We start from the raw sequence: 25,910 nt of genomic DNA on the forward strand, positions 1-25,910 counted from the left end.
TTAAGAGGTAGCTAATCTATTGCTCAAAGTTTAAACATGTTAATTTTAATAGGGGAGCCAGAAAAAATGTTCAGGGCCAATTTTTAGAACAACGTAAGACTCTGAGTGAGCTTTATTAAAATGTTGGCACACATGTTGGCCAGTAGAGTGAGACCTAATCAAATGCTGATGGAGTCTTGAGCCGATAAAGAGGCATGTCCAGTTTCTTCCATGTTGGAAGGGACAACCACAACTGTTTCTCACCCACCTCTCTTTCAGGACAGCTGGCCTACTTTTCCATTAGTGATGCTGGGACCCTGCCCACAAGCAATCATAGAATCTGTTGGGAGAGATCTCTGTAGACCAGTGCCTCTCAACCTCTAATGTGCACATGAATCTCCCGAGATCTTGTTAACATACAGATTCTGAGTCAGTAGGTCTGGGGTAGAAGCAAGGTTCTGTATTTCTAACAAGCCCCCAGTGATGCTGATGCTGCTGGTCCAGTGACTGCACTTTTAGTCTCAAGAAGGTAGGAGTTGTTTGGTCCATTTCTCCCCCTTTACTTGAAATGTGACTAATGAGGCCCACTTATGTGAAGAGAAAGTGGGACATTTTTCTAGCAATACAAATTTATGCAGATAAGCCATACCAATCATTCAGATCATTTATGATGAATCAGAAAATGTTAGTATCTTAAAGAGAGTTTTCTTATATCAGTCAAAGCCCTCTCTTCTTCAATGTAAAGTCTTTTCCTCTTATTCTATGTGTAACTTCTGTGGCAGAGCCATCTCTTCCACAGGCTCCCTCAAGTAGTTAACTTGGTCTTCCTCAGTGGTCCTTGGCCTTGGCAACACCATGGAACCCTCTGGAAGGCTTTGAAAAAATCCCAATGCCTGGTCCATACTCCAGACCATTTAATCATAATCCGTAGGGGTGGGACCCGGGCGTCAGTGTTTCTTAAGCTCCCCAGTTGTTTCCAATCTTCAGTCAAGGTTGAGAACCACTGGTCTACCTTTTCTTCCTACACCCCGGGAGATATGTGATACACGGGACAAGCATGACCAGCTCAACTGCTTTTCTAGCCCTTATTTATTCATCCAATCTTTACTGAGCTTCTATTTTACGCTAGGCCACAGGCTGCATGTTGGGAATACAGTGACTCAGTGCTCATGGAGCTGAAGTATCTTGTGCATCCCACATCCATTCCACTTGTTTGGGGCTTATTTCTCCCAGCTGAGGAGGCAGAGTCCTTTGATGCAGTGCCCCTGGCCCTGGCATCTCTGTTAGGACGTTATCCTCCATGTCTGTAAAACCCTTAGAAAACCTTGCTCTCATTTTGTACGTTTCACCCTGTTCTTGAATCCCTGGAGGTGCTTAGAAACCTTATTCATACATCATAACCTTCATCAGAAGTAGAAAAATCTAGTTTTTTTTTTAATATGCCAACTTTCCCTTTCCTTTCCCCTTCTCTTCATGTCTCCCCCCATCCCATTTACACCTCTCCCCCTTCCCCCTCAGGTGGACAGTCACTTATGGCCTTCCCAATCTGTGGAACATGTCCGTCTATCCTCAGAGTCATGATCCTTTCTCTGTTGTGACAGACAAGCCTCACCAACCAGCCACAGATATACAGGGATGTTGTTTAGGGGCAGCTCCTCAAAAGTGAGGTCCATGGACTAGCAGCATCAGCATCATCTAGAATCTTATTGTAGCCCTGATGGCACAGAGGTTAAGAGCTCGACTGCTGACTAAAAGTTGGCAGTTCAAATCCACCAACTACTCTTTGGAAACCCTATGGGGCAGTTCTACTCTGTTCTATAGGGTCACTATGAGTCAGAACTGACTTGACAGCACCTAACAACAACAATAGAATCGTATTAGAAATCCAGAACCTTGAGCCCTGGCTCAAACCTACTCAGTCAGAATCTGCATTTTAACCAAAGCCCCGGTGACTCATATGCACACTAAAATTTGAGAGGCTCTCAGAGAACTTCAGGGAATGGAGAGTTATCAAGCACCTAAGAGCTTCATTCTCATATATGGGTTCTCAGGTCTGCGAAGTGATGATTTATGTCAAAATTTAGAGTTTAATGGTCTGACTAACCAAAAAAAAAAACCAAACCCATTGCCGTCAAGCCAATTCCAACTCATAGCAACCCTATAGGACAGAGTAGAACTGCCTCATAGGGTTTCCAAGGAGTAGCTGGTGGATTTAAACTGCTGGCTGACCTTTTGGTTAGCAGCCAAGCTCTTAACCACTGTGCCATTCTTGACTAGAAGACGGTCCCTAAACTTTGGGTTCTGGTTCCACAGCACAGCTGATGTTCTGCTCTCGGCAGTGAAGCTCCTGGTTTGTCTGCTTGTTCACATGGAGGGCATCCCTATTCCACACAAAGGGTCCTGTGAGTAGGCACATTTTCTCCTTAAAAAGTCTTTGAATTTGCTGAAACGTCAAGGACAACTGTTCGGTTAAGATCCCAGAATTCTTGGCACATAAAGTATGAAAGAGACAATTTTGGATTGAACATTTCATAAAGCACTTGTTACCACTAGCAACCTTGATCACACAGCAGAGCCCTCTAAACACCTGATCTGGGGTAAAAACACATGCTCATGGTCCTGCTAGAGTGGGTTAACTGCAAAATGCACCCCCACCTTGCAAAGAGCAGAAGAAGTTGACTTGTTGGATGGAGTCCTATAGCGTTGTCCACTTAAACAACGAAGAGTGTCTTCCAAGCACAACAATTGTAGATTCAGCAGAGTTATAAGCATTTTTTTTTTCTTTTGCAATAATTATCCAAAAAGTTCAGGTGCTCCTTAAGGTAATCTTCATTTCTAACAATAAAATCCCATCACAGAACGGCCATGCTCAACCTTGTCTGCATATTTGAATCCCCAGGAAGCCTTAAAATATACTGGTTTCTGGGTCCCCCAAGAGACGCTGACTTAATCCGTCTGCACTGAAGCATAGTTTTCAGTTTTTGGTGCTCCCTGTGAGATTCTAAGTTCAGCCAGGGTTGAGAACCACTGTCATGGAGGAAGAACTTTATCTTCTGACTTACAGATGTTCTCTCATCTGGTGAATCTAATAACTGTGTCACATTATTTAGATATGTTAAAAATATGAGTGACCCTCTCACTTGCTCTGTGCCCTTGAAAGAATCACTTAAATCCTATAAACTTCAGTTCCCTCTTCTGCAAAATAGGGATAAATATACGGTCGCTGTGAATCGGAATCGACTCGATGGCAACGGGCACAGTGGTAAAGCGTTTGGCGGCTAACCAAAAGGTCGGCAGTTTGAATCCACCAGGCGCTCCTTAGAAACCCTATAGGGCAGTTCTACTCTGTCCTTTAGGGTCGCTATGAGTCAGAATCAACTCAGTGGCAACGCGTTTGGTTTTTTGGTTTTTTTTTTTTTTATTCCTACCTTAGAGCATAGTGGTGGGGACTTAAATAACATATACAAGGTGACTGGAACAATGCCTAGCATATAAAACAAAAACCAGACCTGTTGCCGTCAAGTTGAGTCCAATTCATAATGGCCCTATAGGACAGAGTAGAACTGCCCCATAGGGTTGCCAAGGCTGTAGTCTTTAAGGAAGCAGACTGCCACATCTTTTTTCTGTGGAGTGGCTAGTGGGTTCGAACCACTGACCTTTCAGTTAGCAGCCAAGCGCTTAACCACTGCACCACCAGGGCTCCTTGCCTAGCATATGTTGTTTTGTTGTTAGGTGCTGTTGAGTTGATTTCCAACTCATAGCAACCCTATGTACAACATAATGAAGCACTGCCTGGTCCTGCACCAGCCTCACAGTCGGTATGTTTGAGCCCATTGTTGTAGCCACTGTGTCAGTCTATCTCGTTGAGGGTCTTCCTCTTTTTTGCTGATCCTCTACTTTACAAGCATGATGTCCTTCTCCAGGGACTAGTCCTTCCTGACAACATGTCCAAAGTATGTGAGACGAAGTCTTGCCATCCTGGCTTCTAAGGAGCATTCTGGTTGTACTTCTTCCAAGAAAGATTTGTTCGTTCTTCTGACAGTCCATGGTATATTCAGTATTGTTCACCAATGCCATAATTTAAAGGCATCAATTCTTGTTCAGTCTTCCTTATTCATTGTCCAGCATTCACATGCATATGAGGCAATTGAAAACACCGTGGCTTGAGTCAGGCGCACCTTAGTCCTTAAAATGATATCTTTGCTTTTTAACACTTTAAAGAGATCTTTTGCAGCAGATTGGCCCAGTGCAATGCATTTAGTAAGCACTAAATAGAAATTGTTGCAAAGAGCTGTGGACATGGCCTTACTTTGTACCACTCACAAATGGAATTCCATCTCCCCGGAGTCTAGTGGTGGTGTTATGGTGCACACTTCGACAAAGAAGTTCTCTACTAAGGCTCTACTATTGGGTCCATAGAAGGCACCTGAAGGAAGATCAGGGAATGCTTTGAAGAAGGCTCTCTGTTGCGAACTGTTTTTAAATGAAAGAATAAGACAGTGATCCATGGTGGGTTAGTTGGACATAATACCCACTTACTCGTCACATAAAAAGAACCCAGCCAGTAACCTGTTGAGAAGGAAACCGGCATAAAATATCGAAGGCCATCTAAAGAGAAAGTAATTTGAGAATTAGATCGTTTTTCTTTTTTGAAAAAGGGTTGATTCTGAGCCCATAAAAAATGGGTTGATTCTATGAGCCCATAAAAAGATGCTGATTCTAAGAGCCCATAATAAAATTGAAATAAAAATGGGGTGAGAAATGCCCCTCATGGAAAGTTAGGAGTCAGCAATCTTTTGGTCTACTCAATTTTAGGCTATCAATCAGAGATTTTAAAGTAAATGATTTCTCTGTTTTTTGTTTTTTTTCCTTTTAAAAATTCTCTGGGACTGAATTGCTAGGCTGAGGGCTGTAGGAACCATGGTCTTGGGGAACATCTAGCTTAATTGGCATAACATAGTTTATAAAGAAAATGTTCTACATTCTACTTTGGTGAGTTACATATGGGGTCTTAAGAGCCTGTGAGTGGCCATCTAGGATACTTCACTGGTTTCATCCCTTTGTGAACAAGGGAGAATGAAGAAAACTAAAGATACAAGGGAAAGATTAGTTCAAAGGACTAATGGGCCACATCTACCACGGCTTCCACCAGACTGAGTCCAGTACAATTAGTCGGTGCCCAGCTACCACCACTGACTGCTCTGACAGGGATCACAATAGAGGGCTCTGGACAGAGCTGGAGAATAATGTAGAACAAAATTCTAACTCAAAAAGAAAGCCCAGACTTGTTGGCCTGACAGAGACTGGAGAAACCCTGAGAGTATGGCCCCCGGACACCTTTTTAGTTCAGTAATGAAGTCACTCCCAAGATTCACCCTTCAGCCAAAGGTTAGACAGGCCCATAAAATAAAACAAGACTAAAGGGGCACACCAGCCTAGGGGCAAGGACTAGAAGGCAGGAGGGGACAGGAAAGCTGGTAATAGGAACCCAAGGTTGAGAAGGGAGAGTGTTGACAAGTAGTGGGGTTGTTAACCAATGTCATAAAACAATATGTGTACTAGCTGTTTAATGAGAAACTAGTTTGTTCTGTAAACCTTCACTGAAAGTATAATTTAAAAAATAAAAAAGGTGTTAAAAAGAACTCTGTTTACTTGAATGTGAATATATGATAAATAAACCAAACCAAACCCATTGCCCTCAAGCCGATTTCAGCTCATAGTAACCCTATAGGACAGAGTAAAACTGCCCAACAGGATTTCCAAGGAGCAGCTGATGGATTCAAACTGCCAACTTTTGGTTAGCAGACATAACGCTTAACCACTGCACTACCAGGGCTCCATGTGATAAATACATATATGTATACATATGCATATGTATATGTAATTAGTGCCTAAAAGAGAATCATTGTTACAGCACATACATTTAAAAATAACAGAGGGTTTGACAAACGGATCAACAGTACTTTAGAACCAAAGGGTGAACTGTGGGATCTTCAAAATGTGATAACGTCAGAAGTGGAATCATTCCCTGGGTTTTCAGTCCAAGTGCTGACCCTACACTACCCTTGCAGAAACCACACCAGAAGTCCCCACGTCCCCATGACCTCATATGTGACGTTAACTGAATTCTGAACCGATTCTGAACTCTTCCATTTTATTGCCATAATGGCCTTCAGAAAACAGAGACCTGATTATATTTTTGCACCATTTAAATAACGTTCAATGCTTTCCAATCAAAGTCCCACCTACTTCACAGGGCATCCCCAGTCCCTACCCCCACTCCTCTCTAATCTTAATTTTATTGCTTCTCCACTCTGCTTCATAGAGCTTTGTATCATTGCTGCAGCATTACTTGCACTTTTCCTTGTGTTAACAAATGTTCAGGAAGTTATAGTAAGTAATGCTTAATGGAAAAGAGTATAGACTTTTGAGCCAGACTAGATCTGGGTTCAAACTCTGGCTCTTAGACATGACACCTCATTTTTCTGAATTTCAGCTTCATCTGTAAACTGAAGAAAACATTACCAAACTTGCATAGATTGGTGGGTGGGAGTAAATGAGAATGTGCGGGAAAGTTCCACAAGAAGTGGAGTCTATTATTACCACAATTATTCAGATCCTCTCCCCCGCTGGTTCATTAACAGTACCTTGCAGTCTCTTACCCTTGGTGGTGTTTTCTGAATTGAATGTAAGCAGCCCAAATTGATGGCATCTGCTGCCTGGATCTCACGAAGCTATTCGTTTTTTGACATCTGTTTTGAATTTCAGAAAGAAATTTCCATTTTTAGACAACAGCAGCATTTTCCTGTGGCATTTCAACATGTCTCAGTCTTGAAATTATTATAACTTTTGCTTGAAGAATCCAGGTCAGCAAAGCCATGAAGAACATCACAGTCTATGAGCATGTCCACTTTACCTAGGCCAGAGAGAGCATATGGTTCTGTACAAAGAGCCTGAACATCACGGAACACTGAGTCAGCCTTTAATGGCATTGCCCTTTGCTCAGATGTTTAAATAGAAGCGGTGATGGAGTTTAGGAAGCTCTTAATTATCTACAACACTGCCCAGACAGGGAGAGCAGAGATCACAGGACCTTGGTTTTCTTTGATATCTAGAGTGGAGATAATCACACAGGATGCACTCCGAATACGTTCTTGTGCGTGTGTGTGTGTGTGTGTGTGTATGTGTGTGTGTGCGCGCTGTAGGTCAAAGTTTGCAGAGCAAATTCATTTCTCATTTAACAATTAGTACACAAATTGTTTTGTGACATTGATTGCCAGCCCCGTGATGTGTCAACAGTTTCCCCTTCTCGACCTTGGGTTCCCCATTTCCATTCTTCCAGTTTTCCTGTCCCTTCCTGCCTCCTTTTCTTTGCCTTTGGGCTGGTGTCCCCATTTAGTCTCACATACATGGTTGAACTACATGTGTTATTGTTTATTTTATAGACCTGTCTAATCTTTGGCTGGAGGATGAACTTCAGGAGTGACCAGGATGGAGTTAAAAGGGTGTCCAAGGGCCATACTCTTGGGCTCACAATGTGTTCTTAATGACAATTATTCACTCCCTTTTCTTGTCTCCCAATTTCCTTAAAACTCCAAAAAGAAGAAGCCACCATTGTCTTCAGTGGTTTCTGAATTATTTTCTGTGGAAAGCAGAATTTTCTAAAGCACCATGCTTCATAAGTTCTCTGAGTATTTCTTTGTCTCCTTCCAAGATAAGTGGAACATATGGGTAACATTCCAGGGAAAGCACGGTGTGGGAGGACTGAATTTCCAGTGGAAGAAGTTCTGGCTGTGAGAAATATGATAGAGCTGTCATAGGAACACGAAATCAGCCATGTTAATCATGAGACATCAATCAAGGTTATGCTTTTTATGTGCCAGTATGAATATCTCAATTTTCTTCATCAAAAACCAAACCTGTTGCCACTGAGTCAACTCCGACTCATAGCAACCCTATAGGACAGAGTAGAACTGCTTCATAGGGTTTCCAAGGAGCGGCTTTTTGGTGGATTTGAACTGCTGACTTTTTGTTTAGCAGCCAAACTCTTAACCACTGCAAATAATCTAGAAAAATGGGCAGAGTTGTCAGGATCCCAGAGTTAGAAGAAATCACCCTGCTCTCGCGTGCAATAATGTTTCAGGACCAAGGACAGAGCCACATAGGGCTTCGTGCCCACCCATCTCTATAACTAAGGTATTTTTAAATACGTTTTAATTTCTGCTCAGATGTTTATTGCACTCATCTAATATATTGTTCTATTGAACACTGTTTACATGTCAGGCCTTGGTATTATATACAAAGACACACCAGCTGGTGATAGCTCTCAAGGAGCCCATATTAGAACTGAAACAGGAGACAAGGAATATAGGCAAGTTAATGAATAATTATAACACTATAACAAGTGCAGGAAACCCTGGTGGCGTAGTGGTTAAGTGCTACAGCGGCTAACCAAAAGGTCAGCAGTTCAGATCCATCAGGCGCTCCTTGGAAACTCTATGGGGGCAGTTCTACTCTGTAGTATAGGGTCGCTATGAGTTGGAATCAACTCAATGGCAACGGGTTTTATAACAAGTGCTGTCATAGAGTTACGTACAGGTCATGTGGGAGCCAGGGCAGGGAATGACAATGATTAACTCTGCCTGGTACAGTCAAGGAAGGCTTTACAAAGAAGCTGACATTGAGCTGGGTGTTCAGGACTGAGTGAAGTTTGCAAGACACAGAGGGGACTCCGTGAAGGGTATACAGTGTATTCAGGGAATTCCAGAAAAGTCATTTGACGTGGCTGAAAAGTGAATGGGAGGTTAAGGTAAGAAATAAGGAATAGGCTAGGCCAGATCACCAAGGACTTATATTATATACCAAGCTAGGGGTTTAGGCTTTCTCCTGGAAAAACTGAGAGCCATAGAAGGGTTTTGATGAGGGACATGATCTGATCATATTTGTGTTTTAGAAAGATGGTTCAGACAGCAGGAGAGAGAATAGGCTCTGAGAAAGGAAAGGAGAGGGCAGAACTGCAGACAAGGGTGAAAGTTCCCCATATTGTCCCAGGAGTGAGAGGCTGCTACATCCTAACCATGGCTGGACAGGGAAGAGCTGACTTTATCATCTCCCATAGTCATTCATCAGTGTCTTCTGTGTGGATTGTGTCTCTTCAGATTCCTCCAAGAAGATCAAGGATGTCTTGACTGAATTTAATGAGGGAGGGAGCCTCAAAAAGTATGACACACATGAGGTAAGAACATTTCCATTTCAAGCCTTAAAAAAAGAAAAAAAAAAAAACCTGTTTCAGACTTTCCACAATTTGTTTCCGTCTTGGAGGTTCAGCTCACCCTGAAGAATTTCCTTCTCAACATATTTTCTCCTCCTCTCAAGAGAACCATTAGTGCTACCTGGCATCATACATTTCCTAAGTCCATGCCCTCCCACTTTACTAGAAAACTATTATGCCTTCTCCTCTGTCCTCGAATCTCTCACTCCTCTTCCTGAGCCCTCACTCTCAGTTAACAACCTTGGTTTCTACTTCGCTGAGAAAATAGAAGCAATCAGAAGAGATCTTCCACAGTTCCTTCACCTCCACCTCATCTGCCCACCTACCTGTACTTTTCTTCTGTAACTAGGAATGGACCGTCCATGCTCCGATATAAGTACAGCCTCTCCACTTGTGCACTTAATCCCATCCTCTCATGACTTTTTGAAAGTTATTGCTTCAACAGTGTGTTCCCATTCACTCTCTTACTCCTCTCTCTCTCTCTCTTACATCATCAACTTTAACCTATATAGTAGTTTTCCCCCATCAACATATAAACATGCAGTTATTTCTTTTATATTAAAAACAAAAGTTCTCTCTTGATTCCACTTTTCCCTCCAGCTACCACTCCATTTCTCTCCTGCCCTTCACAGCAAGATTTGTTTATGCTCCCTGATTGTAATTTCTCTTCTTACTTTCTTGAAAGCCCTTCCGTTAGCCTGTATCCCCATTCCTTCACTAAAACAAATGATCAAGATAACCAAGGATTTCCACATGGCTAAGCCCACTGACCATTTTACTCATCAGCACCAGGTACAGTTGATCAAATCCTCCGCCTTGAAACACTTTCATTAGATTCTCAGGACCCTGCACTCTCATGGTTTTCCTCTTACCTCTCTTCTTGATGTTTCCATTTAAAGAGGCGTCTCAAGCTTAACAGGAGCTAAACTGAGCTCCTAAACTTACCCTACAAAACCGTTTTTCCAGCAGCCTCCCCCATTTCAGGAAATGATAATTCCGTTCTTCAAGTTACTCAGCCTAAAACTTGGGAGTCATCATTTCACTTCTCTTTCTCTCACATCCCACATCTAATTCATCAGCAAACCCTGTTATTTCTACCTCCAAAATATATCCAAAATCTAGACACATTTCACCATCTGCGCTGCTTCTATCCTGACCTGAGGCAGCACTGTATTTTGCCTAGATTATTGCAGTGTCTCCTAGCTGATCTTCCTGCTTCTGCCCTTAAACTCTGAAGTCTGTTCTTCACACTCATGCTGAACAACCTGTTCAACCTTAAACCATGTCACCACTCTGCTCAACAATCTCACATGGTTTCCCCCACTTGCCACTCAGAGTAAAATTCAAGGTCATTGCAATCTGTACCACCATTCCACTCCCCAGCCACATCTCTTGGTACTCTCCCCCTCCTTGTTGTTTTCCACCCATATTAGCTTCCATGATGCTCTCAAACAAGCCATTGCTGCCCTAACCCCAGTACCTTTCTGCTTGCTGTTCCCTCTTCCTGGACTTTTTTCCCACAGGTAACCACACCTTCTTTGAGTCTTTGCTTCAAGCGTCACCTTCTCCGTGAATGTCACTTCTCTATCTAAAAAGTTCAAACCCCTTTCCTGACACTTTTCTGATACCCCCTGCTCTGCCTTCTTTTCCTCCTTAATACCTCTCACCATTTGTCACGCTCTGTAATTTACTTATTTAATTGTCTATCTCCCCGACTAGAATATTTTTATTCACTGTTGTATCCCCAATGCCCAGAACTGTGTCTGACTCAGGGCAGACACTCAATAAATATTTGTGAAGTGAATAAATGAATGCAAGGCTTCTCCCCATTTTCAAATTTAACTCATCTAACAAAAAAAAAAAAAAGAATTTTTTTTTTTTTTTAACATCCCTGGGGCATGCAAGCACTGTGCTGGACACTGTAAAAGATATAAAGATGAGGAAGCTCAGTCTCTGTCCTCAAGGAGCTTACTTCCTACTGGCAGTGTCAAGTTCAAGAGCCATGATCTCAAAGTTATAGCCTTAGGTTAGAATCCTATTTGTGCTGCCAACCAGCAATACGGCCTTGAATGTTTCACTTCTTTGAGCCTCAACTTTCTCATCTCTGAGGGTAGCAAGGAGCCTTGGTGGCCCAGTGGTTAAGAGCTTGGCACTAATCAAAAGGTCGGCAGTTGGAATCCATCCGCTGCTCCTTGGAAACCCTATGGAGCAGTTCTACTCTGTCCTGTAGGGTTGCTATGAGTCAGAATTGACTCAATGGCAACCAGCTTAGTTTTTGGCTTTGAGGATAACAAAAGCAAAAAAAACAAAAAAACCATGAAGTTTGGGCATAACTGCATTAAATGTAATTTTTGCAAAGTGCCTAACACTTTATAGAGCACTAAAAAAAATGGCACCCGTTACTTCTCTTCTGCCCCCCTCTCCCAGAATGTCTTAAACTAAATTCCCTTTTTTCTGCTCTTAGGCACAGTGATTAAAAGCTCAGCTGCTAACCAAATGGTCAGCAGTTCAACTTCACCAGCTGCTGTATGGGAGAAAGATGTGGCAGTCTGCTTCTGTAAAGATTACACCCTTGGAACCCCTATGGGGGCAGCTCTGCTCTGTCCTATAGGGTCACTACGAGTCAGAATTGAGTAGATGGCAATGGGTTTGGTTTGGGTTTTTTTTTTTTTTTTTTTTAAGGCCGTTTTATGAGGGCTAATTGCATAAAAGTGACTGACTGAGCAGGACTAACTTGGGAAGAGGCTGACTGTGTATCTATTCACATTGCCATCCATTCAACAAGCCCTGCATCAATGCCTCCTTCACTGGGCACAAGAAATGAATTCACAGAACCAGTGCCCTCAAGGTACACCTGAGAGAGGCTTCGGATAAAATGTACCAATTGCTGGAAGAATGGAACAGGAGGGAGGTTGCCTGAACAGGGGCAAGATTCAGAATGTAGCCTTTCAAACAACATTCCTGAGAAGAAGCCATGCAGAGAAGATGGCAAAGCCAGCAAAAAACTCACTGCCTTCCCCCCATCCGCTACCCCAGCACCAAGAAAACAGGAACAAAGCCAGGCGGGGGCTGCTAACAAGCCTGTCCGCCCTGGGGCTCATGAGTGGGAGGGGAGCAGTCTGGTCAGGGCTGCCGAGGGTATTAAGGCCACAGGTGCCTTCAGAAGCCAGGAGATGCGTGGCTGTTATGAGCGCGCTGCCACCCACGCCTCTGTCAGGGCTGGCCCCAACCCTTTGTATGCCTGCCAGTGCCGCGTCCCGGGGAAGCCCTGTCACTCTGATTTCCTTCTCTCACACAGAGGGGCTGGCTTCTAGCAGGTGTAATGTCATGGCACAGGGCTAGGGAAACAGCAGGGTTTAATTTCTCTCGAGCTTGATGGCTTACTGCTTGCTGCTAGAATGTCTCAACGAGAAATTAGTTAGGTATGGAAAGGGGTAGGTTGCTAGGAAAGAGAAGGCAGAATCAGAGTTTGCAGAGTAGTGGGCTTGCGTGTGGTTGTGCTGAACACAGCTTTGCCCATCAGCACCAAGCGGTTCTCTGGAGAATAGAGTGTGACTGAAGACAGCCGGAGAGTGGCCAATAACATAGTGGACAGAAAGTCCAGGTGACCTAGTGGCACCATGAGCCTGAACACAGACACACCTGAATGCAAATAAATCCCACCTCTGCCACTTGCTTTATGACTTGAGCAAGTTACTTACCTTCCCAGAATTTGTTTTATCCACACAATGGCGGTAATAGTCCCAACCCATGGAGTACCTGGGTGCCACAAACAGTTAAGCACTTGACTACTACCCAAAAGGTTGGTGGTTGGAACCCACCCAGAGGTGTCTTAAAAGACAGACCTGGTGATCTCCTTCCAAAAGGTCACAGCCACTGAAAACCCTATGGAGCAGTTCTACTCTGCACACATGGCATCACCGTGAGTCAGAATCAACTAGATGGCAAGTAACGACAAGTCCCACCCCACACTGTTGTTTGAGAATGAAGTAAATCACGTATGTAAAGTGCCTGGTGCGTGGTGAACTTCCTACCTCACTTTCCTTCCCTCTTCACCCGTGTGAGAAGCACCTGCCTCCTTTATACAGGTTGTAGCCTCAGCAATCGCTCAGCCGGTTCTTGCATGGAAGTTGCAGCTGCTGAAGGAAAACAGTGTTCCTTTGTCCTGAACGATGGGGATGTCTATGATGTTATTCCTGGGCTCAGAGAACTGCCAGCTTATCTGATTCGGGCATAGTACCCAGCCACTCCCTACCGAGTCATTGATCACTCATTTACTAAACAGTTAGTCTGTGCCTGGCCTGTGCATGTGAAGAACTTTCTCTCTCATAGCCCAGCTGTCACTTGGAGAGTAGCACACAGCCCCATTCTGAGCTTGGGGTGCTTGAAGGGAATGGCAGGGAACACCATGTCAAGCCCTGCTCAACACCTGGACCCGGAATGGGTACAGTGGCAGAGGCACTAGGCAAGGTTTTACTCTGCTGCTAGCCAGGTGGGTGACCTGGGGTAACTCTCTGAACCTCCTGAGCCTCAGGAACATGAGGAAATCTAGTTCCTTATGAGGCTCTTCTGGTTTGCATGCTCTGTGTTTTGGAGTTTATTCTGTGCCATCCCGTTCCCCAGGACAGGAACATGAATGGCTGGAAGTGTGCTCCGTCATTGTTTTCTAAGTTCTCATAACAGCTTGCCAGTTTGTTTCCTATGGTGCTTGCCACTGTTGAGCCTGTGTAGTAATTGTTTCAATACCTGTACTTCCCTTATATTACACTGAGTTTCTTGAAGGTGGGAACCCATGAATAATTTATTGAGATATTCCCTAGTGGGGCCTACCACTGTGTCTTGTACTTAGTAGCCTCCGTACACAGTGAGTGAATGGGCCCCACAGTAACTGATGACAACCAGAGACCAGACACCAGGCTTTTCCTGAGTGTACCAATTAGAACTCATCAACCATTCAGGTACCTATCCGCAAACACTGGGATAGATGGTGTGGGGGATACAAAGATGAAATAAGACCCTCTCACTACCCTCCAGGGGCTTTGAATTAGTAGAGGAGCCAAGGTATGTCACAAACAACTTTATATAATACAGAGCAGCAGACATGAGTGTCGCAAGACAGGAACCGAGGTGCAAAGGTGTAGAAAGCCAGGCAGAGAGGAGATCATACCAGGAACCTTAAAGGAGGGAGCATCCAGCTGGATCTTAAAGGATGGCTAGAGTGTTAACAGGTAGAGAAGGAAGCAGTTATGTGGAGTAACGTGCAAGGAGGCTTAGTCAGGAAAGAGCGGAGATCATCATGGGCAGAGTGTAGGTGCACGGAGGGAGTGATAGAAAAGACTAGATGCTCTTAGAGCTTGAGCAGCTACAAATCTAGGTTGGATAGGGATCGTAGGAGGGTGGTGAGTTCCAAAGGCTCAGGACCTGCACAGGATGGTACATTGAACTGTGCAAACACTACGTATTAGACTTTCCATTTACTTTCTATTTATTTTGTATTGTGCATAAAAAAAAAAAAAACCCATTGCCGTCAAGTCAATGCCAACTTATAGCTATATAAATGTAAAAGGAGCCGCAGTGGCACAGTGGTTAAAGCAATCGACTGCTAACCAAAAAGTTGGCAGTTTGAAACCGTGGGAGAAAGATGTGGCAGTCTGCTTCCGTAGAGATTTACAGCCTTGGAAACCCTAAGGGGTCACTATGAGTTGGAATTGACTCGACAGCTGGAGGTCTCATATATGTATATATAGAGACAGAGACAGCCCGGGTGACACAGTGACTAAAGCGCTCGGTTGCTAACTGGAAGGTTGGCAGTTAGAACCCATTAGCTGTTCTGCGGGAGAAAGATATGGCAGTCTGCCTCTGTAAAGATTTACAGCCTTGGAAACCCTATTGGGGGGGGGTTCTATTCTGTCCAATAAGGTTGTTGAATCAGAATCAACTCGATGACAATGGGTTTGATTTTTTTCTTCTTTTTTTGGTATATATGTGTGTGTGTGTAATTTATAAATAATTAAAGATAAACATATGGTGAGTGCATACTCAAAAATGTTGTCGATGGGGTGCATGATTATAAAAGTTTAGAGACTACTGGTCTCATCTCTCCCGTGGGCAATTAGAATGGAAAGTTTTGAGTAGAGAAGCACTCTGATCAGAGTTGTATCAAATCAATCCAGCAAGGATGGATAAGATGGATTGGAGGACCAAGAGATAGGGCTGGGGCAAGGAATCCTTTGAGAGGTATTACAATGGTCCAGGAGATCTGCATGAATCAGAAGTCTGAAGCCAGGACCTTTGGGGCTTTTGGTAGTCCCATTTCAGCGGGATGGCAGCAGGGGCCATGGACAGAGAAAAGAAGTTGTGGATGTGAGACATTATCAAGGAACAGTGGACAGAAGGAAGGAACAAGGACTAGTCTCAGATGACTAGAGTTGAAAATGAGCCTGGGATATTGGGAGAATAATGGTATTGCTGACATTAACAGAAACTGGGGAGTAAGGAAGAGGGCTGGTTTAAGGGGGAAGCTAATAGAAGTTTAGAACCTGAGATCTAGTCCAGCATTCACAATTTGCTGACGAAGAAACAGAGCTCCAAAAAAGACGGGAATAATGTGGTAGATCTGGGCCCCAACACTGGATCTCCTGAGTCTCACTCTGATCTTGTTTGATGGTCTTTCTGCTCCAGTGTTTTCGATCTTGAACAAGTTAGACTGTTTAACTGAACTTTCTTTTTTTCAATCATTGAATACTGTCTTTTTCCAGAAATATTATGTTCTAATAGTTTCCAATTTAACACAAACCAAAAAAGATGAAAAATACATTTTGGAATTCAGAACCACATTGTAAAACAGCACTTGTCAATTAGACTAGTGCAAAGCAAAAGACAATACAAAAAGAGTCTTTTGAAACAAGTTAATGAATAACAATGCCACCAGCAAATATTCAGTCAAATTGAAGTAGGGAAGGAAGAGAACCAAAATAGCACAATGACATGGAAGGTAGAATTTCAAGGAGAGGATGAAGTGTGACAGAGAAGTCAAAGATGAGAACATCTAAAAAAGAAACGATTGAATTTGTGACCTTCAAGAGAGCCGTTTCAGCAGTGATGGGCTAGATTCCAAATTGAATGGGAGTAAGGAGATGAGGAGGCTAATGTGGTCCACTTGGAGACATTTGAAGGAGAAGGGAAGAAAGATGGACTAGTAGCTCATAGGGCAGCAGTTTATATGGAATAATGGATGTTGAACATGCTTGCAGGTAGCAAAGAAGCAGACACTGAGACATGCAATCAGAGATAGGGAGGGTGGAATCAATGGCCACGCTTGGAGAGTAGGAGGATGAGATTTTGCTCTTGGGTCCTGATTGAAGGGAAGAGGATGAGTGAGGAAGGGACATCCTGAGCTGATGAGGCTGAGGAGATGTAGAAGGACAGAAAGAATGTGAAATATAGGCACATAGGAACAGAGAAGGGGCACAGAGATGGACAGCTGCTATAAGAAATGAAAGTCTATCTTGTTCTGACAGGGATCACAATAGAGGGTTCTGGACAGAGCAAGAGAAAAATGTAGAACAAAACTCAAATTCACCAAAAAAAAAAAAAAGACCATACTGGAGAAACCCCAAGAGTATGGTGCCCAGACACCCTTTTAACTCAGTACTGAAGTCACTCCCGAGGTTCACCTGTCAGCCAAAGATTAGATCTGTAGGGCAAACAATAACACACGTGAGGAACGTGCTTTCTAGTTCAATCATGTATATGAGACGAAACGGGCACACCAGTCCGAAAGCAAAGACAGGAAAGCAGGAAGGGACAGGGAAACTGGACAAATGGAAACAGGGAACCTGAGGTGGAGAAGGGGAGAGTGTTGACACGTCATGGGGTTGGCAACGTGTCACAAAACAATTTGTGTATAAATTATTTAATGAGAAACTGATTTGCTCTGTAAAGTTTCACAAAAAGCACAATTAAAAAAAAAAAGAAACGGAAGTCTACCATTTGCTTCGAGATCCTTTAATCTGGTAACAACCTGCGCTATCCATTGTCCAAACAAATCAGGCTTTCTCCGCTCTGCAAAGAAGATGTACAACACAGCCCAGCCTGGGACTGAAGTTGCTTTGTGAGCTCCTGATGGGATGGAGAGTTTCACTTGTTTTTAGGGCCATGACTTCATATCCCAATCCTGATTGTATGCATGCAAGCCAGCTGCTGATCCTGGGAAGGTATCTTAGTCATCTAGTGCTGCTATAACAGAAATACCACAAGTGGATGATTTTAACAAAGAGAAGTTTATTCTCTCACAATCTAGTGGGCCAGAAGTCCAAATTTGGGCTGTCAGCCCCAGGGGAAGGCTTTCTTTGTTGGCTCTGAAGGAAGGTCATTGTCATCAGTCTTCCCTTGTTCTGGGAGCATCTCAGTGCAGGAACCTCAGGTCCAAAGGACATGCTCTGCTCCAGGCGCTGCTTTCTTGGTGGAATGAGGTCCTCATGTCTCTCTGCTCACTTCTCTCTTTTATATCGCAAAAGAGATTGGCTTAAGACACTATCTAATCTTGTATATCTTATCAATATAACTGCTACTAATCCATCTCATTTCATCGTAGTGTTAGGATTTACAACACATAGGGAAATCACATAAAATAGTGAACAATCACACAGTACAGGGACTCCTGGCCAGCTAAGTTGACAGATATTTTGCAGGGACACACAATTCAATCCATGACAAAAGGCTTTCAAATCTTTCAGAAGAGACAAGGGATTAAATGCTCTGAACATTTTGGAGGAAAAGCTAATTAGGCTCCCCAAAAGGGTTTTTATTCTCATGACTGTTATGATTCACAAAAGCCTGCACAGCAGATCCTGGAGTGGTGCTTTCGCTGATGATTTCCAGGAGCATCTGCTGATTTGATGAAAAATCTGATGCCATCAAAGCGCAAGCCAGTGATGACTCACCGCAAACTGTTGTTGTTGTTGAGTGTTTGCTTAGTGTAGCAGCCCTTTCTGGCATGGTGGCTCCAAGCCTAGGTCCAGAAGCCACAGAGACACAGCAGGGAGAGGTTCTTGTTTTTGGCATGTCCCTTCGTCCTGCCTTCTGTTCTTGGCTTCCTGCTCTTCTCCTGGTGCCTAAAGCCTTCACAAGGACATGTTTTAAGAAGTAGCTGAGTCAGACACACATACTCTCCCGTTATCTTGGGGCTTGTCCAGGGAAAATCAAAGGTATGAAAGCAATGAGGAAAGTCGGCGCTGTCAGCTGCTGTCCAGTCAACCCAGGGGCGGATTAACCAGTAAGCACAGTATGCACCAGCTTACAGTAAGCAAAGTATTCGTGGGCTTAATTGTACCTACTTACCAATTTGTAGTGCACAATTTCACCTGGGGATGTGGTGAAAGCACAATTAAGCCCTTGTTTTTTGGGTAATCCATCCCTGAGTCCACCCCCAGCTCATGGCAACCCCACACACAATGAAACAAAGTGCTGCTTGGAACTGTGCCATCCCCACGATTGGTTGCAGATCAGACCATTGTGACCCATAGGGTTTTCATTGGCTGATTTTCATTGGTCTTTCTTCCACAATGAGGAATGGAGCCTGTTTCTTTTCTCTTCCAGGCTTTTCCTATTTTCTGAACCTCGGTACTCAGAAACACATCACACAGGGGACAAGAGAAAAACCAAGATACCACAGAAGAGCCATTTCTTTCTGCCATGTTTTCAACTACATCCTTCTTCATCTTAACTGAAACTCCAGGGCACTCACCTAACCAAAAACCAAACCCGTTGCTGTCGAGTTGATTCCAACTCATAGTGACCCTGTTGGACAGAGTAGAACTGCCCCATAGGGCTTCCGAGGAGCAGCTGGTGGATTCGAACTGTCGACCTTTTGGTTAGCAGCTGAACTCTTAACCACTGGGCCACCAGGGCTCCAGGGCACTGACCTAGTCCCTGTTAATTATAGCCAAGACCCTCACGTGGGCCTGAATGAAGCCAGAATCTCTGCTCCGATGCTCACGCTCCATCACCCCCTTTTCTTCCCAAATTTATACCACATCATATCTTGTTGAAAAAACCTTCTCTAGGTCTGTGCCCCGCCAAGCCCTCACATGTAGCCATGGTGCTTTCTCTTTCTTAAGCCTGCCGCCTGTTCCCTGTGCCTGTCATTCTGTCACCTCTCTGGCCTTTTCATCCCTGCTCTGTCCCTTCCTCCACGTCCTTCTGCTTCCCTCCCCATCCCTCTGACCTGCCTTCGCCCTGATGTCTTTTCCTTCCCTCCCTCCTCTCAGTTCCTTTAGCCTTTCTCCACTGACCTTTCCCTTTTTGTCGCTTCTCAGCCAGTTAGCTACGATGTCTTCAAGCTGTTCATGAGAGCATACCTGGAGGTGGACCTTCCTCAGCCACTGAGCACGCACCTCTTCCTAGCCTTCAGCCAGAAGCCCAGACAGGAGACCCCTCACCACCCAAGGGAGGGGACCAGCCACAGTGAGGTCAATGGCCCAGGTACGTAGACCAGCTTCCCCCAAGATGGAAGGGAAGTTCTAACCCCCTTGCCACAGGCGTACACTGCATTCCTAGAGGGCCCCTGAGCATGGTAACTTCCTTTGCTTTAGGGATGGGAATGGAGACCAAGGACCAGAATGCTTTTCCTCCCAAGGCTTCACAGGAGGCCCTGTCTGATGAATCTCTCAGTAAGAAGAGTACAGACGGGCATAATCCCTGCCACTGAGGATCAGAGGGTAGGAGGGAGGGAGGGGAGGCACTTGGCCGCGAGGAGAGAGCCTTCAGCAGAGGCTGAAGGTCCATAGATGATGGTGCACATTCACCTCATGTACCCAGGCTAGGACTGGCCTGGGAGCATCAGAGGAAGGGCCAGGCATGGTCAGCATCTTCCTGGAACTTGGACTAGAGTGGAGAAGACACAGCTATCTTTAATAGGACAGCATCCCAGAATCACAGGCACAACCCAAGTGACTCAGATCTCATGGGAAGATCTACCTGCCCCCTAAGAAACTGGAGGACATGGGCTGGTCTTTAAATCTTCTTTTTGCTCCCCAGATTCCAATACACAGAATGCAGACAATGCTGCCAAAGCAGACGAGGCCTGTGCCCCTGATACGGGTAAGTCTTTTGAGTGCCAGGGTTGAACGGGCTGCATCCTCAGGGAGAAGTGGGAATATCTCACCAGCAGCTTTGTGTCCATCTAATTGTGAGCCCTTGAGAAGATCTTGTCCTTGTGAGGCCTCCAGAGCCCTGATCTCTGGGGTCCCTGCCAGGAGAATGTTCTGGGACTCTGAGGCTAGGTGAAGGTTCTTGCTTTGCATTCCCTGAAATGGGGCAGGGCAGGACTTGGAACAGCTCTTGAGATGTTTACCTCTAACAGGTCTGCCTGCTCGGAGAGGGGGGCCATCTCAGGAGGAAGTATGGAGGGGTAGGGGAGGGTGAGTGTGGGTGTGAGTTTGAGTATGTGTGTGTGTTTGTATGTAAGTGTGATTTTAAGTATGTATATGACTATGTGAGAGATAGTGTGTGTGTGTTTAGAGGTGGGTGGCTCTAGGGCTGAGAAACAGATGATTCTACCAGTGGATTGCTGGACAGGGGTAGGGCAAGAAGGTAAGAGTGTGCTCTGTTTGACTTCTGACAACATACATGTATACCAGCTTGAATAAGTGGGAGGAGCAAGGGGGAAGTCGCTAAAAGTGTTTTCAAGACCTACTAGTTGCCAAAACCCATTGCCCTCAAGTTGATTCGGACTCATAGAAACCCTACACGACAGAATAGAACTGCCCCATAGGGTTTCCAAGGGGCGGCTCGTGGATTTGAACTGCCAATTTTTGATTAGCAGCTGAACTGTTAACCACTGTACTACCAGGGCTCCTACTATTTGCCAGGTACCTGCTTATTACATATTTCATCTAACTTTCTCAATCACACTACTTTACACATGAGAAGCTGAGGCTTTAAGAGATAATATACTCCAGATGGGGCTGCTGTCATGGTGCCTGGCTAAGAGGGGGCCCTCCTGGGCCATGACAGATGTGGATTCTTCCTGAAATATTTATCAATGAGAAGCCACTCTTCTGTGCCATTGACAGGCCCAAGGCCAAGGCCAGGTGCTTTTAGGAAACTGGTGAAGGTTGCCTCTTTGACCATTGTTCTCATATCCAGTACAAATTTCCTGGGCACTATCAACCCAAGTTGGGTTAGACAATAGAGCACATTGCTCAAGAGTCTGGGTTTGACTCCAAGCTCTACCATTATCTGTCCCTATAATCTTGGGCATGTTTGAATAATGTCTCTGTACCTCAGTTTTCTCATCTGTAAAATGGGATACTAAAAATATCAGAATGTTAAGTGAACTATATGTGAAAAATGCTTAGAATTATGTCTGGAACATAGCAAATAATAAATATTAGCAAGTATTATTCACATCACTCTCCAGAAGTACACTCTATTCTTAACTCATCAGAGTCTGACGAGATCTCCTTCAGAGCCTTTCTGCACACTCAGGATCCAAGTGTGTCAGCTGAATATTCTGTTCTTGTGAAAGGACTCTTCTCCAGAAGAGTATCTCCCGAGGTACTCCTGATGCTTCACATACAAAGACTCAGAGAGTCAGACCTTGTGTCTTGTAATTATCATTATCTGGGAAAGATTTATAGATATGAGAGGCAAATTCCAACTCTTGGGCTGTGCCCAGTGGTAAAGAATGCAGCTGATCACATGACGAATCATTGATTCAGTTACTACTTACCTCCAGAACAAAGCTGAGCTTTATTATGGTTTTAAATGGATATAAAACAGAATAGCTAAAAGAAGGAATGTAACTGAAGGAGGAGAACCAATTGTAACAGGAACCTAAGATGAGAGAGTGTCTTTAGGTAGACACTAGATGTAGCTCTAATTTCTTTTTTTTTCACTCACAGAAAAAAAGGATGGCTAGAAGGATTTTTTAGTGCTTAAGTAAAAGACTGGGGAGATCACAACTTCAATATGGGTGGAAAGCAGAGCCTGTTGGGGAAAGGAGATTTACCTCTGGACCCTAAGTTAACAAATGCCAGGCCTGCTTATGGACCTCCAAAAAGTAAGGATTAAGAGCATCAGTGCCTTCCTGATGGCTGTCCTGACAGCATCAGGACAAGACTCTACAGAAGTGTGGCTCATCCAGCATCTCACCCAGCCATGCTAGGTCCATGACCCGTTGGTGTCATAAATGGATTTAAGGCATAAATGTGTCTTAAATCTCACGTGGAATAGAGGAAGGGTGTTCTGCCATAAAACGTTCTTATGGTAGAAAGTAAAAGGTGAAACTGGGAGCTTTGAGATTTTAAACTCCCACTAAGAAAATTATGAGGGACCAGTCCCTAGAGAAGGGCATCATACTTGGTAGAGTAGAGGATCATAGAAAAAGAAGAAGACCCTTAACAAGATGGATTGACCCAGTGGCTGCAACAGTGGGCTCAAGCATAGCAACAATTGTGAGGATGGTGCAGGACCCAGAAGTGTTTCATTCTGTTGTACATAGGGGCCCTATGAGTCAGAACCAACTCAACAGCACCTAGCAATGACAACAACAAGAAAATCAGCAGTGCAAAGGGGCTGGCCCAAAATTCTTTACCCAGAGATTATCTTAGTCAATGTATCTAGAACTTCAAGAGGAACCTTGGGGAAATGATAGTTTGTTCCCTGAGGCCCCAGATTGTCTGGGCAGGGTTTTTTAGAGCGACTGAAGTTTCTGTAGTACCGAGGAAAGGCTTACTGGGAATGCTGTCGTGATGCGACATTTGAGAAAAGACAATCAATAATTATAATGAAAGTTGATTGACATAGTTGACTACTACGCTTGTTTGCAAGACCTGTATGGTTCTGGGGGGACCCTGGTGGCGCAGCAGTCAAGAGCTCGGCCGCTAACCAAAAGGTCGGCAATTCGAATCTACCAGCTGCTCCTTGGAAACCCTGTGGGGCAGCTCTACTCTGTCCTGTAGGGTCACTATGAGTCAGAATTGACTCGATGGCAATGGGTTTTTTGATAATGTGGTTCTGGAGGTGAGAGAGCAACTTCCAGAGATTTCCTCCTAGAGAAGGGATTTGTGATACACTGCTCTCCATTTCTATGGAGAAAATCAATCCCTTGTGGTCAGATCATGAAAGGTCAATTATCTGGTTGCCTTAGGAACCACAGAGAGGCTGGCAGTCGGTTGGCACAGGGAGGTGTGTAGCATCTTTTCATCTTCTTTTGTGACTTGAGATATAAAGGAAAAAACTCTTTTCCTGCAAGGCCACCTTCCAGAAATGTCTTAATTAAATGCACCTGTTCACCAGAAACAAGCAGGTAGAGCCAGGCTGACACCACAGAGATGGACCTCTGCCAGCTAGGAAGAGTCCAGACCTGGAGTCTCCTGAGATCAGACCATCTGTTGGAAATTCCAGCCTTTTCTTACTTCCCAAGCAGAAGGCCTCTGGGAGAAACTAGGTTCTCATTTGATATGGCCCGTTTAGGACCTATCAAATGGGTCTCCAAGCTCAGATCTAGTACAACCCTTCAAGTTATTCATTTACAGAACCAGGTGGATACATGATTGTGTCCATAATCACACCAGAGAGGGGCTTCCATGGAGTCCAGACATCAGCTCAGAGCCCTGAGCAGTCTGTCATTGTCTGAGTATCAGCACAGGCATGGCTGGATTTATCCTTCCCTAAATGCCCAGGACTGAGTGGAATGAACAGTGAGAACTTCAGTCTCTTGGTTTTTATGAGTTTTTCAGCTGGAGAGATAGATACTTCAGCTGAATACTTGAGGGGGACTCTCTGCTCATTACTCCGCAGGGATATTTTGAAGGTCTCTGGAGTTCGCTCCTCTGTGCAGCTCTGCTCTGTGAAGCTAGCCTCTGTGGGCTCCCTGGACTCCCACCTCCGTCTCCTCAACTCAAAGAGACTCACAGGCTTGTGCTGGGTTCCGCCTCCCTGTTCTGCAGCCTAGAAACTCTTTTCAGACAGTGAGATGTGGCAAAGGCAGGGATCACCTCAGTTGTCTCCTGTCTCTCAGAGATCACTGTTTGGCGGTCCTGATGTTCAATGTCTTGTGAACTGTTTTTTCATGTTGTTTTGTCCAATTTTTTAGTTGTTTCAGTTGGGAGGGTAATCTGGTCCCTGTGACTCCGTTTCAGCTAAAGCAGAAGTCACTGTAATAGTGTCCCATTGGATGAATAATCTGAGGATATAGCAGTAACTGGAGTCCCTGGGTGGCTCAAATGGTTAAGCACTGGGCTACTAACTGAAAAGATTGACAGTTCAAATCTACCCAGAGGCACCTCAGAAGAAAGGTCTGGCAATCTGCTTCTGAAAAGTCACAGCCTTGAAAACCCTATGGAGCACAGTTCTACTCTTGACACACACAGGGTTGCCATGAGTTGGAAGTGACGACAGCAACTGATTTTTTTGTTTGTTTCTTTCTTTCTTTGATAGCAGTAACCTGGGGAAAAATGGAATACCCAGTACAAAGACTTCTCGCCTGTGTCTTCTATATCACTAACTTGTTTTACCGCAATTTTTCCTCCAAAAAAAACCTTTGTCATCAAGTCGATTCCAACTCATAGCAACCCTATAGGACAGAGTTGAACTGTCCCAGAGGGTTTCCAAGGAGTGGTCGGTGGATTCGAACTCCTGGCCTCTTGGTTAGCAGCCGAGCTCTCACCTACTGCCCCGGCGGGGCTCCAATTTTCCCTCCAGGGAGGATTTTTAATGCTTCTGTTGCATATGGAGTTTCATTACAGTCCTCCTCTGTCTCACCAGCCTGTTTTTTCTTCATCCCGCTGTATTGTCATCTTGGCTTACTCACCCCTGAGGCTTTCTGCTCCTGTTTAATAGAGGTTATATTTTCTGGCAACCCACTGAGGTCTCATTCCAGCAGGAAATAACATTCAGAGACCTGTTCCTCTGAGAGTGCAGAATGAAGCTTCCTTTCCTGGTTCTGCCGCTCTGTTTCACAGGCTCCACCTTGGTCTTTTCACGGGGCCCATTCCAACATATGTGGAGCCCTGGTGGTGCAGTGGTTAAGAGCTATGGCTGATAACCAAAAGGTTGGCAGTTCCAATCCACCAGCAGCTCTTTGGAAACCCTGTGGGGCCGTTCTACTCTGTCCTATCGGGTCGCTATGAGTTGGAATTGGCTCAACGGCAACGGTTTTTTCAACAGTGTGTCATGGCCTTTGGTCTTGCCCGTTGTCCGTCTGTATAATGGTTAACTCCTTTCTCAGATCCATAGTCTAACCCCCAGGGACTGGCAGGCTTTCCTCAAGTACAGCTCTTCTGGCCTGAGACAGAATGTTCACTCCCTCTGCTTGGCCCTTTGGTACTCTAAAGAGAGACCGTGCTGGTAACATGACCTTGCCTGGCAGGTGTTACTCTTAGGGCTGCCTCCCACCTCTGCCCACGCCTCTAGCTCTGTTACTTGTTAGTATTAAAACACCTAAGTTAGATTTTCCGCTGCCAGTCTTCCTTTTACTCCTGGCTTAGTTGTTTTCTGTGAATTTCACACTTCTTTTGGATTTTAAGAGACTTCTTCTGAAAACCAAAGGGAAAGATCAGTCCAAAGGGCTAATGGACCACATTTACCACAGCCTCCACCAGACGGAGTCCAGTACAACTAGATGGTGCCCAGCTATAACCACCGACTGCTC

General features: G+C 44.6%; 1 protein-coding gene across 2 annotated transcripts in view; it reads left to right on the forward strand.

Moving 5' to 3' along the window:
* DGKG (diacylglycerol kinase gamma) overlaps positions 1 to 25,910 on the forward strand; it is a 248,355-nt gene that overhangs the window by 67,727 nt on the left and 154,718 nt on the right. Inside the window, exons 3-5 of one of the 2 annotated variants that reach the window (XM_049880842.1) lie at positions 9,138 to 9,214; positions 19,570 to 19,735; positions 20,291 to 20,353. In XM_049880842.1, coding sequence (XP_049736799.1) covers positions 9,138 to 9,214; positions 19,570 to 19,735; positions 20,291 to 20,353 — 306 coding nt within the window. Of the gene's footprint in view, positions 1 to 9,137; positions 9,215 to 19,569; positions 19,736 to 20,290; positions 20,354 to 25,910 lie in introns of those variants that run through there. The other variant, XM_049880850.1, reaches the window with a different exon arrangement.

The sequence above is a fragment of the Elephas maximus genome, chromosome 1, assembly GCF_024166365.1.
Source record: "Elephas maximus indicus isolate mEleMax1 chromosome 1, mEleMax1 primary haplotype, whole genome shotgun sequence".
NCBI classification, from domain to species: Eukaryota; Metazoa; Chordata; class Mammalia; order Proboscidea; family Elephantidae; genus Elephas; species Elephas maximus.